The sequence below is a fragment of the Condylura cristata genome, unplaced genomic scaffold (assembly GCF_000260355.1).
Source record: "Condylura cristata isolate star-nosed mole 26May11 unplaced genomic scaffold, ConCri1.0 scaffold00001, whole genome shotgun sequence".
Lineage (NCBI taxonomy): Eukaryota > Metazoa > Chordata > Mammalia > Eulipotyphla > Talpidae > Condylura > Condylura cristata.
The window spans coordinates 4,374,327-4,391,574 of NW_004567102.1; the positions used below are offsets into that span (position 1 = coordinate 4,374,327).

A 17,248-nucleotide genomic window follows, 5' to 3' on the forward strand; every position below is an offset into this window, starting at 1 on the left:
TTAAATGACTTCACCAGAATGAAAGCTATAAGATTATCAAATCCAGCCTAGATTTCTGTCTAATCTCCCCAGCTCCCAACAAGGTCTCTGAGGGCAGGGAACCTCCCTGACTTAGTTTTGCACCCTGGAGGATACCATATGTCAGACACAAGTTCCTTCCCTTCTTTTGGCTTCCATGTTCCTGTCTTTAGAATGGGTTGCTTGAGATGACATATCTAAATTGCCTGTACATTGCCTGACACCCAGACTCAATCAACGATACCACTAACAAGAGCTATTTCACCAAAGGCCCGCCAGCTCCTCCAACTCACCCCACGTGATCTCTGATCAGACAGTCCAGCAGATAACTATAGTTATCCTTTATCGTCCATTGTACATGTGAGGACACTAAGGTTCAGACGAGTGACTGTCAAGAACAATGCCACGGTCCTGACATAAACCCAGATCTGTTTCACTCCCAAGAACTGCCTCAATCATCTCTCTTCCCCTGTGGCTCAACAGTGAGAGAAACTGGCTTCCTAGCCATGTCATCCCGGGCAAATTCCTTCATGTCTCTGAGGTCTGGGGAGAATCCATACCTGCCCACAGAGTTGTTATAAGGATTAGGGAGTATAGTTGTTATAAAGATTAGGAGTATTAGGTGAGGATAAGGTGCCAGGCACATGGCAGCACTCAATGCCCACTGCCACATGGCAGGTGTGCCCTACCTCTTGGTAGATTCTTTGATTCTCTGATTGTTAAGACCATAGGGGAACAGTCTTTCAGGCTGGGATAAGGGGTGGTAAGAAACTCAGAGAGCTCAAGGTGGATCAGCATTGGATAAAGACACGGGCAAGGCTGGGTCAGAGTAGGACATCGTAGGTACTCAATAAATGCTTGCTCACTGACTGCTGGCCAGTGAGAGTAGGAAGAGTGAAGAGGTCTGAGGGGACAGATAGACCAGGCTGAGGGCTCTGAATGCCTGGATGCAGGGAACAGAGCTAGGGCAGAAGATGGGTAAGAAGCCAGGACCAGCTATTTGACTAGGGGCCACTTGCTGATATTAGGCTAGAGTTTAACTTAACCAGTAAACCACATGGCTCTGCCAATACTTTCAAACTGCAAGTCCATACTGTTCAAACAAGCTGGTGCCTGTGGCAGAAATGAGCTGAATCCAGTTTTAATGGTTGTGCAGGCACAGTGCTGTATCTGTACAACCTTGACACGGCACTGTGCCTGTACCCACCTCTGCCTGGGGGAGCTGCTAGTATCTGCCCCAATGGCCTGAGAGCTGTGGAAGACCAATCAGGGTTAGAACACTTCATAGCACATCTAAGTTCTAGCCCTGCAGTGGCTCGCGACATGGTCTTGCACAAGCCACATCAATTTTCCCTGCCTCAGTTTCCTGTCTGTCATGGAGGCCAAAACATCTCACAGGTCACGGCAGCATTCGAATGAGCCAGCAGAGCATGCCACAAGAGGCCGGATCCATAGAATTCCTTTCTGGGGCCATTTTAATTTATATTTATTTAAAAGATTTATTTATTTATGATACAGAACTGGGGTACAGGCCAGTGGTGCAGGGACAGTGAGAGGATTCACCAGAGACAGGGTGGGGAGCAGAACAAGCAGATGGAAGAAGTACACTGCTGAGGGGAGCAGCGGATGGGTCAGGAAGGATCTGCCGCGCCACATGGGTCACCTCCGGGGGGCGGGGATCGAACTGTTGCTGAACCAGCTGCAGCTAGCCTCACAGTGCTGCTTTTAACTTGTTGCGCCATCAGGGAGGACACTTTGGGGGGGCCATTTTTAGAGTAGTTCAAAGGGGAGAGGGTCAAAGACCAGGCCAAGAAGTAATTTGGTCTCAGAGGCTCGGGGAACAGATGAAATCCTGAGCTATGATGTTGAGAGCCAGTGGAACCAGGGGAAAGCCCTTTTCTGCTCTGGCAGAATTAAAGGGGAAGAAGAGGTGCTGACCACCAGGGGTGAGTATGGGGTGACCTGTAGGGCCAGAGTCAGGGAGGAGGATAGATCTGGAAGGAGGCAGGAGCCAGACAAGTCAGCACCCAGAGAGGGAAGGCTCAGTGTGCCGACTGAAGGAGGTGCTCTGGACAAGCAGGATGGAACCCAGCACATTTCCCGACTGTCAGCACCCCGGGTCCTGCCTTTCCTGGTAGAGAACAATTCCTGAGGGAATTGTTTCCACATAGTGTAAGGGATAGTGTGCCCTTCCAGCTCCTCTTTGCTGGAAGCCCCCACTCCTTGGAGCCAGTGAAGCTGTGAGTCCCAGCCTTGCCCTGAGGGAGCATGAGTATTCGGGAAGGTTGGCTGTTCCTCCACACTTCCTGGGAGCTAGGGTGGTCTGAAAGTTGGAGTCAGGGCACATTACACTTGACAATTCCAGGCATTTCACAAGCAATGTCTTAGGTGATCCTTCTGAGAAGGTGACCTAGTCCCATTTTACAGCTGAGATTTGGAGAAGATGAAATACCTCACTCAGTTTGAAATACCTCACTCAGTTCATATAGTCAGTTAAGTCTCAGAGCTGGGATGGGAACCCAGGGCTTTAGACATCAAGTTTAGGAGCTTGGGCTTCCCTGGTGGCACAAGGGGTTAAGTCTCAGCACTATGAAACCATCAGCAGCCACTGCAGCAGGAGTTTGATCCCTGGCCAGGGAAGTGACCCACATGGCATGGCAGACCTTGCCTGTCTCGCCCACTGCTCCCCTCAGCAGTGTATTTCAGTAGATCTGCCTGTTCTACTCCCCACTCTGTCTTGATGAGTTCTCTCACTCCCTGCCCCCAGCACCTCTGGCCTACACCCTAGCTCTTGAATGCATAGATAAATAAATCTTTTTTTTTTTTTAAGTTCAGGATCTTGTCTGACAAGGCATTTGATTACTAGTTATGATGCCCTCAGGGGCCAGATCAAGAAATATGGGATGATTTTAACAAAGTTCCATGAATCCCAGATGGCCAAACAGCATTCCCCACAGGTCGACTGGAGAACTGAGGTCAACCTGGGAAAACTTTCTAGAGGAAAACTCCAGCCCGGCCCAGCCCCTGACTCACAGGCATGGCGACTGCAGCTAACTAGAACCAGGAGCCAGAAACAGGTGCTGAATGCACCTCCAAATTCAACATGATCTTCACAGATAGTCCAGCTGACTAGATCTACCAAATGGGATCAATGCGAAAGCTCACATTTAGGTTCAAAAACTCAACTGTCAAGTTTGAACAGCAGGAATTCTGTTTTGACAGTAGCTCATGTGTAAAAGACAGAGGAGCCCACAAATATAATAAGAAAGTTAAAGATACCTGCCCAAAAGCCTGGTGCTGTACTGGTAACACAGAGATGTAAGAGCCTCAGAAACATAGAATGCAGAACCCTGAGGGAGGAGCGAGATGTGCTAGTCCAGCCCATGTGAGGAGGGAGCCAGCCCATAATGCTCTGGGACGCACAAGATGGACCAGGACACATACTTGGGGGAGAACACTGACAAAGCATCACATGCTCCACAGGCAGGCCTGGGCTAGCAAAGGACAAGGGACAGCTCTGAAGAGTGACGTGGTCACATTCTAAATTTGCCTGAAAGTGGACACACGCACAGAGCCTCTGCGATATCCTCAAATATTGAGAAAGAGCACGTGGAAGAGAAAATCAACTTCCTCTGCATATCTAAGGGGACAGGTAAGCAACATGTAAAATTTTGCCCTTTATCCCTAGTGTTATTATAGTTCTGCTAACACCATGTTCTAGAGTCTGCCTCTACATTTAACCTTCTGTGCTTCAGTGTCCTGGGGCCCTCCCTGGTGGCGCAATGGGTTAGGAAACAGCACTGCAAGCTAGCTGCAGCTACTTCAGTGCAAGTTCGATCCCCAGCCTGGGAGGTGACCCACATGGTGCAGCAGACTTCTCCTCACACGCCCGCTGCTCCCCTCAGCAGTGTACTTCATCAATCTGCTGGTTCTGCTCCCCACTCTGTCTCTGGTAAAGCCTCTCACTGCCCCTGCACCTCTGGCCTGTACCCCAGTTCTGGATGCATAAATAAATAAATTTTTTAAAATAATAATAATTGTAACATAATAATGATAAAATTTTGCCCCATAGGGTTGTTGTGAGGGTTGCTGAGTTACGTACACCGGTGCACATTTCTGTTACAAATATTCACCTATTAGCATTATTATTGCTGTGGCTGTTACCTTTCTGAATTGAAAATGAAATCCTCTGACTGTAGGCAGTGCCCAGGCCCCATTTTGCCCCCTCAGCATCCTTTCCTGGCAGACAATAAGTGCCTGCTACATGCTTATTCTGTCAAAGTTACATGGAGGTGAATATCAAGGAGTTAATGGGCTGATGTTATTCAAAACTAGACTGAGCGTTATGGTCAGATGTAGATATGGCAGCTGTGGCCAAGCATCCTGCAGGTGGACTGGGTCGATCAGCTGGACACACTAAGGTTCTGTATCTAAGTTGGAGGTAAGACTATATACCCGTCTCCTCCTTCCAAGGGACCCTCGGCCAAGACAACCACTCGGTGAAGGAGAGGCAGGGATCACCACCCCATTCTTCAAATGGGGAGCCCAAGAGGGTCTTCCCAGAGAGAGTGTTCCTGGGACCCTTCCAACCTATCTTTCTGGGACATGCAGAAGGCCCTGGAAACCCTTGATGTAAACTGGGCTCGATTTCCTAGGCTAAAATTACATCTTGAGTCAATTTTCATCAAATGTGGTGACAGATTTAGGTGCTGGGAAGATGGAACTTTCTCAGAAAGCATTAAAATGACCCAAATGGTTAAAATCAACTGAAATCAGGCAGCCAGAGGCCATGAGAATAGCTTTCATCTTCTGCAGCCTTGTGCAAACCCAGACTGGGCCTTGCCTGGAGAAACTGCTTGACTCCCTCGGGCCCTAGGAGGTACAACTCTAAAGATTCTGCTCACAGAGCCCAGAGAGACATCCTGCAACGAACCAGCTGGTAGAACAGTGGGAATTGGTTCCATCCCAGGCACAGTTCCACGGACATGGATTTTTCTGTAAATTCTCCATTCCCAAAACTTTTCTCTGCAGGTCACACAAAGAATGAGGCAGAAACAAGGATACATCTGACTGTATCTTCATTTCTCTGGAAATAGCTTGAAGCCTGTGTTCCAGGAGCAACCCCCAGGCTGAGCCCCTGTCACTCCTGAAATGCTGGTGCCAATGGCTCCCTTACATGAAGTCAGTCTCCTTGAGCTTTAGCGACACCCCTGCTCTGACATTCTGACCCTGAGACCCCAGTTGTTTTCAGCCTGACAGACCCAGTTCTCTCACTGTGCCTTGCCAACCTCACATGCTGCCTGCCAGCCCATCTCATCAGCTTGCTGTCTGTCCTAGCCTGTTGCTATTTGCGCCCCATAGTGCCACTCCCAGCCCTTCTCCTCCCCGCTGCCCGATGCCCAGGAGCCTAGGCTGTGTGCTGCATCACCCCCCTTCACCTCCAAGCCCTTCTAGTAGGGTTTGTGGGCAGGCAAGCAGGGCTGGAAAGAGGGTGAGGCTGGCTGGTTGACCATGTCTCTCCACTAAAGGTTCTTTCTAGTTACTGTCTGGAAGCCCCTTGGGGCTCCAGGAACCACTCCCTCCCTTACCCCTCAGGTCTGAGTAGTAACAGCTTCCCACTGTTGCCAGCCCCTGTGATTCACCACCCCTCACTGGTTTCCGCCCACGGCTTTATAAATAGTCCTTTATTACACCCCCCCAGCTCCCAGGACCTGGACTGACCTGCTCATTCCCGCCTCCCTCTGTGTGTTAGCTTTCGCCATCATGGTTGCGGCTGGTTTCTTGTGTCCCTGCTTTGCTGAAATGCAGCTCCTTGGAGCTCCCACCGTGTTGGGGTCTAGAAACCTGACTTCAATACCTGAGGCCAGGCCTCTCTAGGGGATGAGGAAACTGAGCCAGATGATCCCTATGCTTCCTACTGACTCCATCTCCTCTGCCCCACATCATGCACCCCTTAGCCAGATGGCCTATGTGTAGGTTCAGATTCAATTTTTTAAAATCCAATGAGTTATAAAGGGCTTCAGTCAACTCTAGCATTCTGACTACAACTTTCCTCTGTCTGCTCATTTTATACATTTCATCTTACCACTTCCTGTTGGCAATGTTCATGCTGTGGCTCACCCTTTCCAGGTTACAAACTCCCAGGTCATGCTTTCAGTGAAGCTCTACTCTTCTTCCTAACTCCCTTTTGCTCCCAGCACCTCATAAATGTTCACTGGTACAAATGTTGACTGCAACGGGGAAGTAGCTGAAAGGCCTGGAACACTCTAGATTATGCTGCACAATGATAGTCACTGAGCAATGTCCATGCACCAACCATGTAACATCCACCATCGTATTTCTTCCTCACCATAAGCCTCCAAGGTGAGTGCTATCCCATTGTCACCTATGAGAAAACTGAGACAGAGTGGTTTCAGACTTGCTTCAGATCCACCTCCAGAAAGGGTTGGAGCCAGGACCAAAGCAAGGGTAAATTTGGCACGAAGCCTCCCACCTTTCCAGTGATCCACCCCGTGGGTGCCTGAGGTGACAAGATATAACAGGGATAATCAGAGACCCTGACCCAACTACAGACAGGTCTCAATTACAGAATGTAGTTAACAGCTCGCAGAGCACTGACCTTCTAAAGAGGCCCTTCCAGATTCTCCTGACTGAATCACTTAGACATTAGTACATTCCTTCTTTCTATGAAGCTCGGCCTTTTGGTCTCAAAAGTAATTAGTTCACTTAAGTAGGCTAAGCATTTCCTCAGCTATCTGGTTTACGCCTTAATTGGCTTAGAGACTTGGAGAGGGTGAAAAATTCAACTTTAGCCCAGCCCTTGCAGAAAAATTCCTCATATATTTTATGGATAATATTTACCCACTTCGGCCACTTGCTCCTGACAAGCCTGAGGCATAGAGAGCAGGGTAGACCATGCTTTAGCCAGTCTAACAAGGAAGGGGAGGTTTGTTTAAGAAGTTTGCGGGCCCTCCCTGGTGGCATAACTGGTTAAAGCACTATGCCCCACTCTGCAGCCACTGCAGCATGAGTTCAATCCCCAGCCAGGGATCTGACCCACATGGCACCGCAGAACCTCTCCTGGCCCACCCGCTGCTCCCCTCAGCAGTGTACTTCTTCGATCTGCCTGTTCTGCTCCCTACTCTGTCTCTGGTGAATCTTCTCACTGCCCCTGCAACTCTGCCTGTACCTCAGTTCTGTATGCACAAATAAATAAAATCTTTTTTTAAAATAAAATAAAATAGGGCCCTCCCCAGTGGCACAGCGGGTTAGAGCACTAAGAAGCTAAAGCCACTTCCGCATGAGTTCGATCCCAGCCTGCCCTGGAGGTGACCACATGGCGTGGCAGACCTCTCCTGCCTGCCTGCTGCTCCCCTCAGCAGTGTACTTCATCAATCGGCCTGTTCTGCTCCCCACTCTGTCTCTGGTGAAGCCTCTCACCGCCCCTGCATCTCTGGCCTATACCCCTGTTCTGTATGCATAAATAAATAAAATCTTTAAAAAATAAAAATAAATAAAAATAAAAAGTCTTGAGTTACTAAAGCTTTACAGATCATGCTCATTTTCACTGGGTCACCTGAGGGGTCTCCTTCCTCCCCGCGGGGTCTCCCTATCCCTGCTCTCACCATTGATCATCTCATGCACCATTCCCTGTCCTTCCCCTTTCCACAGGCCCTAAGGCACTAGGCCTGTGTTCTCCTATTCTGAGCTGCCTCTGAACTTGAGCCACTGTTGCTTCCCTCTCTCACTGGAGACCCCAAGCTGGGTCTCTGTCCAAAGCCCATAGACCTCCTTCCCAGCTGGGGGTGGAGAAGGACATGGGGTGGGGCTGCCAAGGTCAAATCTCCTCGCTCCTGATCACCAAAAGGACTTAGCTTAATTTCCTGCCACTTCAGATGGCTGTGAAGGTCACAGGGAGCTGGCTTCAGCTCCAAGGCCCAGGAAGCTCAGCTCACATCCCCATCATAGAAGAAAAAGCTATCTTGACCTCCAACCTCTGTCAATGCTTGACCAGACCTTGGGTCTGGTCCCCAAGGCTAAAGGTCTGCTCATTCTGTGTTCAAACCAAAGCCAGGGGCTACCAGGGCTCCTCACTTGCCCCAATTCCCCCTCCTCCCCTTTGCAATTGAAAACCAGCTGGCACAGAAGGTCTGACGTAGGAAGGAAATACAGGTGGGAACCAGAAAAGGGGCCCCACATCTTTGCCAGCCTCTGTGGCCTGGCTCCTTCTCATAAGCCACGCATTGCTTCAACAGCCACTTATTAAGCACCTACTGTGTGCTGGGTACTATTCCAGGTGCTCAAATGTAGCAGTGAATAGAACAGATGAAAACGCCTACCCTTGAGGAGCTGACACATGACAGACAAGTTAAGCAGGTAAAGGGGTATGGTTTATGGTGAAAAATGATAAAGAGAAAAAGTTAAGCAGGGAAGGGAATGCATGTGTTGGAGAGGCTGAAATGCCAGACTGGGTAGCCAGGAAGGGGTCAGATGGGCATCTGAAAAAAGAGCATTCCTGCAAGAAGGCACAGCTGGTACGAAGGCCCTGAGGCAGGAGGAAGCTGGCATTGAGTGATGGAGGGATGAACAGTAGGCGATAAGTTCAGAAAGGTAGAGGAAGTCAGACCATGGGGCCCACTGGACCATCACAGGGACTGAGGCTTTGCAAGAAAGGGGCCCCTGGACGGCTCTCACCTGAGGAAGGACAGCATTTTACTTGTCTTTTAACAGGCTCCTCTGGCTGCTGGGTGCGGAACAGACTGAAGATGTCTGGGAGACTGGCACCCACCCACTGAAAGTCTGTGAGACACTTGAGAGTGAGCCCTGCAAGTCAGCCACCTCCTGGTACACCTATCATAGGGCTAAAGGAGGCTGCCTGGAGCCTGGAGTTGGGGAAGTGGAACTGAGACAGGCAGAAAAAGAGTCTTCTGGGGGCTATGTAGAAGTTGGAAGCCAGGCTAAGGAGCTGGCTAAGGAGCCATTCTCTGTTGTTGTTTTTTTAAGATGTATTTATTTATGCATACAGAACTGGGGTATAGGCCAGAGGTGCAGGGGCTGTGAGAAGATAACCAGAGATGGAGTGGGGAGCAGAACTGGCAGATCTCCTGAAATATACTGCTGAGGGGAGTAGCGGGTGAGACAGGAGAGGTCTGCTGTGCCATGTGGGTCACCTCCCTGGCCGGGGATCGAACTCATACAGAAGAGGCTGCTGATAGCTTCCCAGTGTTGTGTTTTAACCCATTGTACCACCATGGAGGGCCCATGGCTCCCCCCATTCTGAGGGAGCAGTTACTGAAGGTTTCTCAGCAGGAGAATCACCTAACTGGAGCTGTTTCCATAAGTCAGAAGCCAGGAGATGTTTGCTGTGGGTGAGACTCAGTGGTAGATGTTATCTCAGGCACCATGGACCTGAATTCCTGCTATTTCCCCCCAGACCAGGGCTCCCTGAGGCAGGGCTGTGTCTCCCCTAGACGGGGGCTCCATGAGCAGGGCCGTGTTTCCCCTCAGACTGGGAGGCCCTCAGGGTAGGAACTTTCCCCTCTATTCTTATAACACAAGCACAAGACACTCCCTACTCCCTTCACATCTTACTAACCTCACAGGAATTTAGATGCTGCCATTAAAAACATTTCAAGGCGGCCTCTCTGATGGTGCAAGGAGTTAAGTCTCAGCACTATGAAGCTGTCCGCAGCCACTAGAGCATGAGCTCCATCCCCAGCCAGGGAGGTGACCCACATGGCACAGCAGACCCCTCCTGTCTCATCCGCTGCTCCCCTCAGCAGTGTACTTCATCGATCTGCCTGTTCTGCTCCCCACTCTGTCTCTGGTGACTCATCTCACCCCCGCACCTCTGGCCTGCACCCCAGTTCTTGTATGCATACATAAATAAATCTTTTTTAAAAATAAAATAAAAATAAAAACACATCAGGTAAGATGTCTCCAGAGTTAGACAGACAGAAACAGGATAGTGATTCCCAGGTGGGAAAGGGCTGTACCTACCTCCCGCCACTGCTTGTTCTCCATCCCTTGAATATACATGACACACACTGTGGGGAGAGAAGAAAAAAGTGTCAACACCCCAGGCCAAGAAAGTGAGGGCCCCAGAAGGGAAGGGTCCTAGAGGCAGATAGCTCAGGGGATTCCCACCTGGGTGGCACTGCTGGATCTGGGCGGCATAGGTGGGGTAGGGTCGGAACAGGGGGCTGCTGGAGAGGGGCACCCCTTGGGAGAGGGACTCAGGACCACTGAGCCTAGGCCAGAGTGTGAAGTGTGGAGAAGGCACACAGGTGGTTGTGCACAAACAGGAGGAACAGACAGCTTCTGAAGCCCCTGGAGACCCATCAGAGCACAAGGCAATCTCGGGGGGCCTATTCTTACCACCAGTCCCACTTCACTGATGCAAACTGTCATTCAGAGGAGCCTGTTGGGGGTCACATACTTGAGGGGCACTGCTCAGGTTAGGAACCTGGGCTCCTAAATCACTGTTTGTCTCCTAAACCAAGGCCAACTGGGTGTCTTGAATCCCCTGGTTACCTTGAGCCTATGACCTTCTGGCCCCCTACACCTTAACCCCTCCCAACCTGCTGGGTTGTGTTACAGGGGTTAGCCCCCCCCAGATCTCTCTCTCCAGAGAGTATCAGTGAAGCAGTGGCACGGTGCCTGGCACCTGGGAGGGGCTGGTTAGAGCCCAGCCTAACGTCACTGCTTTGTTACCGGTGTTATCATCAGAACAGGACTTACGTGGGTCAGACTTGGAAAACATGTCTTTGTCCAAAAGGTTCCTGAAAGAGTGGGAGAGAGGAGGAGTTAAGCACAACCTGAGCAGAGGAGGCCATCTGGGGAGATAGGGGTATTGGGGAGATAGGCTGCCTGGGCCTGCCCTTCTGCCCTTTGGGACATTTGAAACACTCATTAAGCCTGGCGTCCCTGGAGACTCCTCCCAGCCCTTCTTCTGCCTCCTAAAGAATGCTCCCTACACTTTACCCCACCACCTTCAACCTGGGACCCTCTGAGCACCCTGCTGTCCTGAACCCCACAACCCCATGCTCTCGGGGCAAATCCCACAATGCCAATATCTTAGACTGTTCTACAAATTCTCTTCTTACCATTTCTCTGTTTATCAAAAAAATCATATCAAATAAAGCTATCAAAAGTTAACCACCCTGGGCCCTCCCTGGTGCCATAACAGGTTAAAGCCCAGTACTGTGAAGCTATCCACAGCCCCTGCAGCATGAGTTCGATCCCTGGCCAAGGAGAGGACCCACATGGCACAGCAGACCTCTCCTGGCCTGTCCACTGCTCCCCTCAGCAGTGTATTTGATCGGCCTGTTCTGCTCCCCATTCTCTGTGGTGAATCCTCTCACCCCCTGCTGGGTCTGTACCCCCCCACCCCCTACTCTTGTATGCATAAATAAATAAATCTTAAAAAAAAAAAAGTTACCCACCTTGAGTCCCAGGCTCTACTTAGTCAATTTATCCCACCCTGTCATCGTGCAATGAATTAATGAGTGCTAGCACAGAGTGGCTCATTTAGACTGTCCTGTGGGCAAGGCTAGAGCTAACCACAGTGCTGATCATTTAGACACCAGATGATGCAGCAAGGTCTGGGGCCTGAAAGGAGTTGCAAGAGTCACCCAACTCCTCTGCCCTCCCTTCCCCCCACCCTGCCCGCTGTGATGACACCTCCTACTCATCCAACCCCAGAGATGAGCAGGCACTGTGCTGTGTGTTCTGCAAAATTAGCCCCCAATTTTCACAATGCCCTGCACAGTTGGTATGGGGTGGGCATTGTTCCTTCTGACAGATGGGGAAATGGAGCTGGAGAAGGACACATCCTCTGTCCTTCATTCTGCGTGATCTGCTGCTGTTAGGAAGCAACATAGCCCAGTGGAAACTGTCTCTGGATGGAGACTGTCGGCATCTCCCAGACACAGCTTCCTCGTCTATGCAATGGAGACAACGTGCTGGTCTTGAAGGCTGCGGGTGCCCTACCTTTAGCTCCTGCACACACCCATGCTTCCTGGGAGCCTGCTTCTCTCCCGAGGAAGCTCTCAGCCTACAAATAGCAGGAGGTTAGTGCCACCAGGCAGGATTTGGGAGATAAGTGTAAGCTCCTGGTTCCCCGGGGCAGCTCTGAGGCCCTCCACACAGTCTCCCAGAGGAGCTCTCCAACACCCTGTGACTGAGGCCAGGATCAGCTCCTGACCATCCCTGAAAGAGCTTCTCTAGACATTCCTCTGCCAGCCACCACGCCACCCGTGTGAGCTTCAACTCCTCCCAAACTCTCCCAAAGTGAAGCTCAGCCTTTGTCAGCCAGCTCAGCCATTCCTCCCTCCTCCCAGATGTTCCGATCTTCTCACCTCCCCCTCTACTATCACACTCTCCCACTGGCCCGCATATCTCTCCGTACCTATTCTTTCCCAGAGGAGAAAAAAATTGATACTAGTGTGTGGCTTCTTGACAGCCAGCTTCCAATGTCAGCTGGAGGGGGCCCTTGGGGTCATCTGTCCTACCGCTCTGTGAGGAGGGGGACACTGAGACCCAGGGAGGGGCTAGGAGTGGCCACCCCCCCCCCCAAATAACCAGTGGCAGTCAGAAATGTTTAGGGGGAGGCCCTATCCTGAGTCACTGTCATCAAAACCATCAGCAGCAACAGCCTATTCCCAATCATCCCCCCAGCCTCGCCCCACATTCTGAGGGTGGGAGCCAAAGACAAGCCAGGGACAGACAGACAGACAGATGTAGCAAACCCAGACTGCACCTTCATGAATGACCAGCTCAGGTCCAAGTACAAATTCCCAGCACCGTCCCCAAGAGAGGGATAAGCCCCAGATTTCCACCCTCCACTTCAGCCTCCTCATTCGGGGCCTCTGCCCAAAGGCTAGCACCTCATCAGCCCTTTCTGACCCACTGGCTCCTGGCCCCTCTGATGCCCCCCACGGTCTCTCCCAGCCAGCTGTCACTTTGGAAACCATCTGATAAACCGCCCAGCCCACCTTGGTGGGCAGCAGATGAAATGATACACCAGAGGCTCTGAGCAGTAAGCAGCAGCCGGGGTTACTGGGAAGAGCCCTCTTTCTCCGTGCTCAGCCACACCCAGGTGGCTCACCTGTACCAGGGTGGGGCGAGTTTCTGCTGCTGCAGGGTGTTAGGTCTGGGGTGGAGTCATCTTTACAGCAAAGAGTGAAAAGCTGGAGAGTAATAAAGAGAGCTGACGGGAAATGCTCTAAGGCAAGGGTTTATCTTTGAATTCAGTAGTGAAATTCTGTAATCATGGAAACTCCTCGAATGCTCAACTGGAAAGGACCCCAGAGGTCACATCTCCAATTCTTTTACGAACCAAGATTCTGACTTCTTCAAAGTCTGGGGCTTCTCCAAATTTGACTCTGGAACTCATTTCATCACGTCTACGCTAGTAAGAATGTGAGACCCTGGATTTCAGCCTAGAGGGGAAGCAGTTGGACTAACCCTCAAAGAGAAAGAGACAGGGATTTTCTCAGTCCTTCCCATCCTCCCAGCTGGGCCAAAGGCCTACAGATTGGGCGGGGAAATCAAATCCAGCCACTGCTGCAGAATCAGGGCTCTGTCTCTCTGGGCCTCTGCGATCCTTCAGCGCAGGGACCCCACCTCGGCCACAGCCCAGCACCTGACTGAGGAGCCTGGCAAAGCGGGTGGTTGAAGACAGGACGGCCAGATGGGCAAGCGAGACTGGTCTACTGGCCTGCAAGGTGGCCGTCATGCTCAAATCCTTTATTTCCTCTTCCCTGCAGAGCCTGCCGGGCAAGAGGAAATAAGGGCAAGAGCTGCCATCTGACTGTCTGGTTCACATCCAGCTCTGGACAATGACTTGGCTCCTTTACGCCTCAGTTTACCCAGCTCAAAGTGGGGATAAAAACCATCCCTCCCTCAGGAACGCTTTGGAGTGCCTGGACAGAGTGAGGCTCGGGGGAGCTGAGCAAGCGGCCGCTCCCCCCTCGGGATCCAGGCTTACTTGGGGACCAAGGAGAAATGGGGTGGGTGACGTTCTCAAGCAGCTAGAGAAAGCCCACCTCTGAAAAATACACTCCCATGGCCCCATCCTGAAGTGTAGGTTGAAGTGGGGGTTCCTCCTTTCACCTCCCTTGCTTGACCCTCAGCCTGAAAGGCCCCTTGCACTATGCCTCATCCCTGCACCCTGACCCCTCCCCTCTTTCACACTTAAGTCCATCTCACTTGCCCATCCCACCCAGCCTGTCCTGACAGACCTCTAGGGACCCCCAACAGCCTGCTGTCAGCCTTGAGATGATGGCTCCCGTGAGCAATGACCTCACGTTCCTGGGACTGCTTGTAAAAAGGCAGAATCTGGGCCCTCCCAGGTAGTGCGGGTTAAAGCACTGCACTAAGAAGCTTAAGCCACTGCAGCATGAGTTCGATCCCCGCCTGCCCCGGAGGTGACCACATGGCGTGGCAGACCTCTCCTGACCCGCCCGCTGCTCCCCTCAGCAGTGTGCTTCGCCGATCTGCCTGTTCTGCTCCCCATTCTGTCCCTGGTGAATCGTCTCACCCTCCGCATCTCTGTCCTGTACCCCAGTTCTGTATGAATAAATAAATAAATCTTTAAAAAAAAAAAAAAGGCAGAATCTAAGGCTCCATTCCTGGAATTTGGTTTTGTGAGTCTAGACAGGGTGCAAAATCCATATTTAAGGTTCCCCACCCACCCTCTAAACACACACACAGATTGTCTCTAATGGCAGAGATCCACACACCAATGTCCCATGGCAAGCTGAGGGTCTTGGACTCCCAGCTCCCCACCGGAAAGTCAAGGACGGGCACTGCACTTGAAGTCACTACATGACCCTCACCCTGATGCACGGAGGCTTGAGGCTCCAAGCTGGTGAGTGACTTGCCCACAGGCACACAGCCAGCCAGGCGCTGCGCTGCAGGGAAGAGATCAGCTCTTCAGCCTGAAGCAGGGCCTGAACCACAAGGGCACAGACAGACCAGACCGTAAGTGCTTTTTCTCTGCTTTATATCTTTGGAAAGCTCAAAAGGAAATTTTTCCATAAGGCAAAATGTATTTTTTTCCCCTGAACAGCATAAAACCCTTCAGCCGGCACACTTGCGGCAGCCTGGAGCTTGGCTTCTTTTGTTCCTTAAATCAAGGCTTGGGAAGCAGAGCTGAGGGCCCCTTCCCGCACGCCTCCCCCAAGGAATCAGTCCCAATTCAGTGGCAGAGAGAGAATGACCAAGCACTAAGCTGGGAGGGCAGAAGTCTCCCAGCCCCAGCAAGGGAGAAGGAACTGGAAAGGTTGGAATGAGAATAGCTGGCAGGTGCTGAGGGAAGGGTGTAAGGGCACACCCTCCAGCCCAGTAGTGCAGTGGGGGAAAAGAAGCTGGGGCCCCTACTGAGAAGAGGAGACCGGCCCTGCCCTGAGGGAGCCCCAGTTGAGGGGTGCATTCGCTCCTGAGCTAAGCTGCTGGGCCCAGGACCCCTCACACTGCCTGTCTCTCAACAAAGCGCACAAGTGCCTCCTGCACACACCGAGCATCAACTGGCTGGAGCACAGAAGGAAAACACACCAGCAACTCTTGCCCTCAGATTGTTCTGGGTCAGGGGTCCTTCATGAGGGGGTCCATTGACTCCCTGAAACTATAAAGTGTAGCGTATTGGTATATATGGATGCATTTTTTGTGGAAAGCTTTTTTTGTTTTTAAAGATTTATTTATTTATGCATACAGAACTGGGGTACAGGCCAGAGGTGCAGAGGATTCACCAGAGAAGATTCACCAGAGACAGAGTGGGGAGCAGAATAGGCAGACAGATGAAATATACTGCTGAGGAGCAGCGGCCAGGTCAGGCGGGGTCTGCCGTGCCACGTGGTCACCTCCGGGGCCCGGGATCGAACTCGCACTGAAGCGGCTGAGGCCAGCTTGCAGCGCTGTGCTGTAACCCGCTGCACAACCACGAGGGCCCTTTGTGGAAAGCTTTAATAGATTGCCAAAGAGGTTTATGAAGCTAAAAAGACTGAGATGGTGTATCTTCTCAACAACAACCCCCCACACCCCTGCCGCCATGCCTGCAACCTACAGTGAAAGTGTGTGTTGGGGGTATTGGAGGGCACAGTATTGCGAGTAGTGACTTGGAGCTCCATGCTGGTCCCACACCCAGCTCTGCTCCTCACTAGCTGTATGACATCACTTTCATGGGGCAGGACCTTGCCCTTACCCACCACGGCTGGACTGGTCCCATGGCCTTTACGAGGAGAACAGACAGGGGACAGGTGAGCCAACACAATAAGAAATGGACATCATTAGGGGTCTCACAAAGACCCCAGGGCCTGAGGAGTCCCCCAGCTACACCCCATTTCTGTATACAGAATACAGAATGCCTCTGCCAGGCAAGGAAATGTGGGAGAGGGATGCCATGAACCCAGATATAACCTGCACATGCAGACATAACCCACATCCTCTGATGGGTAACTAGTATTTGATGTCCTATTCACCTTACTTATCAATGCCAGGAGGGAACATTGGCCCACTCTCTAGACAGAGCAACTGGGTCTGAACGCTGTGCTCAGCCTGTGTCCCCAGGCTGCTGGGGACGGCATCCTGAATTCATTTGGAGGTGCCACAGGGAGCACACGAGTACCATGTCTCCCTGCCCAGCTCCCCGCCCTAACCGGCAGAAATAATCGGAGGAAAGACTAGGAGGAGAGGAGCCTTGGCCTCCAGCCCCTGTCACTGGCCCAGGGCCCCTTTCAGGGCTGCTTCTCACCCACCCTCCCGCACTGTACAGGCACTGTCTCCCTGCCAAGTAACAGTGCCAAGGTCTAAAAAGCAATTTGCACATGACTTAAAGAGCTTGCCTTCCTGGGACTATTTGCATTTTTATTATTATTAATTACTGTGATAATTGTTCCTCTCTTGCTGCATGGCTGAGAGAAAAAGAGCATGAGCTCTGCCTCAGTTGCATGCAAACTGGAATTTCCACACTGCCCCATGCTGTGACCCTGGACAAGCCACTTAACCTCAGTTCCTTATCTGCACATCAGGTCACAGACCTGCCTCATTTGGATGTTGTGAAGCCAATAGCTTAAGACAGAAATAAAGGAAGCATGCTCCATTCGTCTCCCCCGTTGATCTCTCCTGTCCATGCATGGAGTCTTAAAGGTTTCTACTTCAAAATACCTCCCAAACAGGCCCTCCCTGGTGGCGCAGTGGGTTAAAGCACAGCACTGAGCAGCTAAAGCCA

General features: G+C 51.5%; 1 protein-coding gene across 2 annotated transcripts in view; it reads right to left on the reverse strand.

The window, feature by feature from the left end:
- CPNE5 (copine V) overlaps positions 1–17,248 on the reverse strand; it is a 93,369-nt gene that overhangs the window by 67,024 nt on the left and 9,097 nt on the right. For both annotated transcript variants that reach the window (XM_004673428.2, XM_012723096.1), the window contains exons 2-3: positions 10,759–10,799; positions 10,018–10,064 (exon numbers count right to left, since the gene is read on the reverse strand). In XM_004673428.2, coding sequence (XP_004673485.1) covers positions 10,018–10,064; positions 10,759–10,799 — 88 coding nt within the window. The remainder of the gene's footprint in view (positions 1–10,017; positions 10,065–10,758; positions 10,800–17,248) is intronic.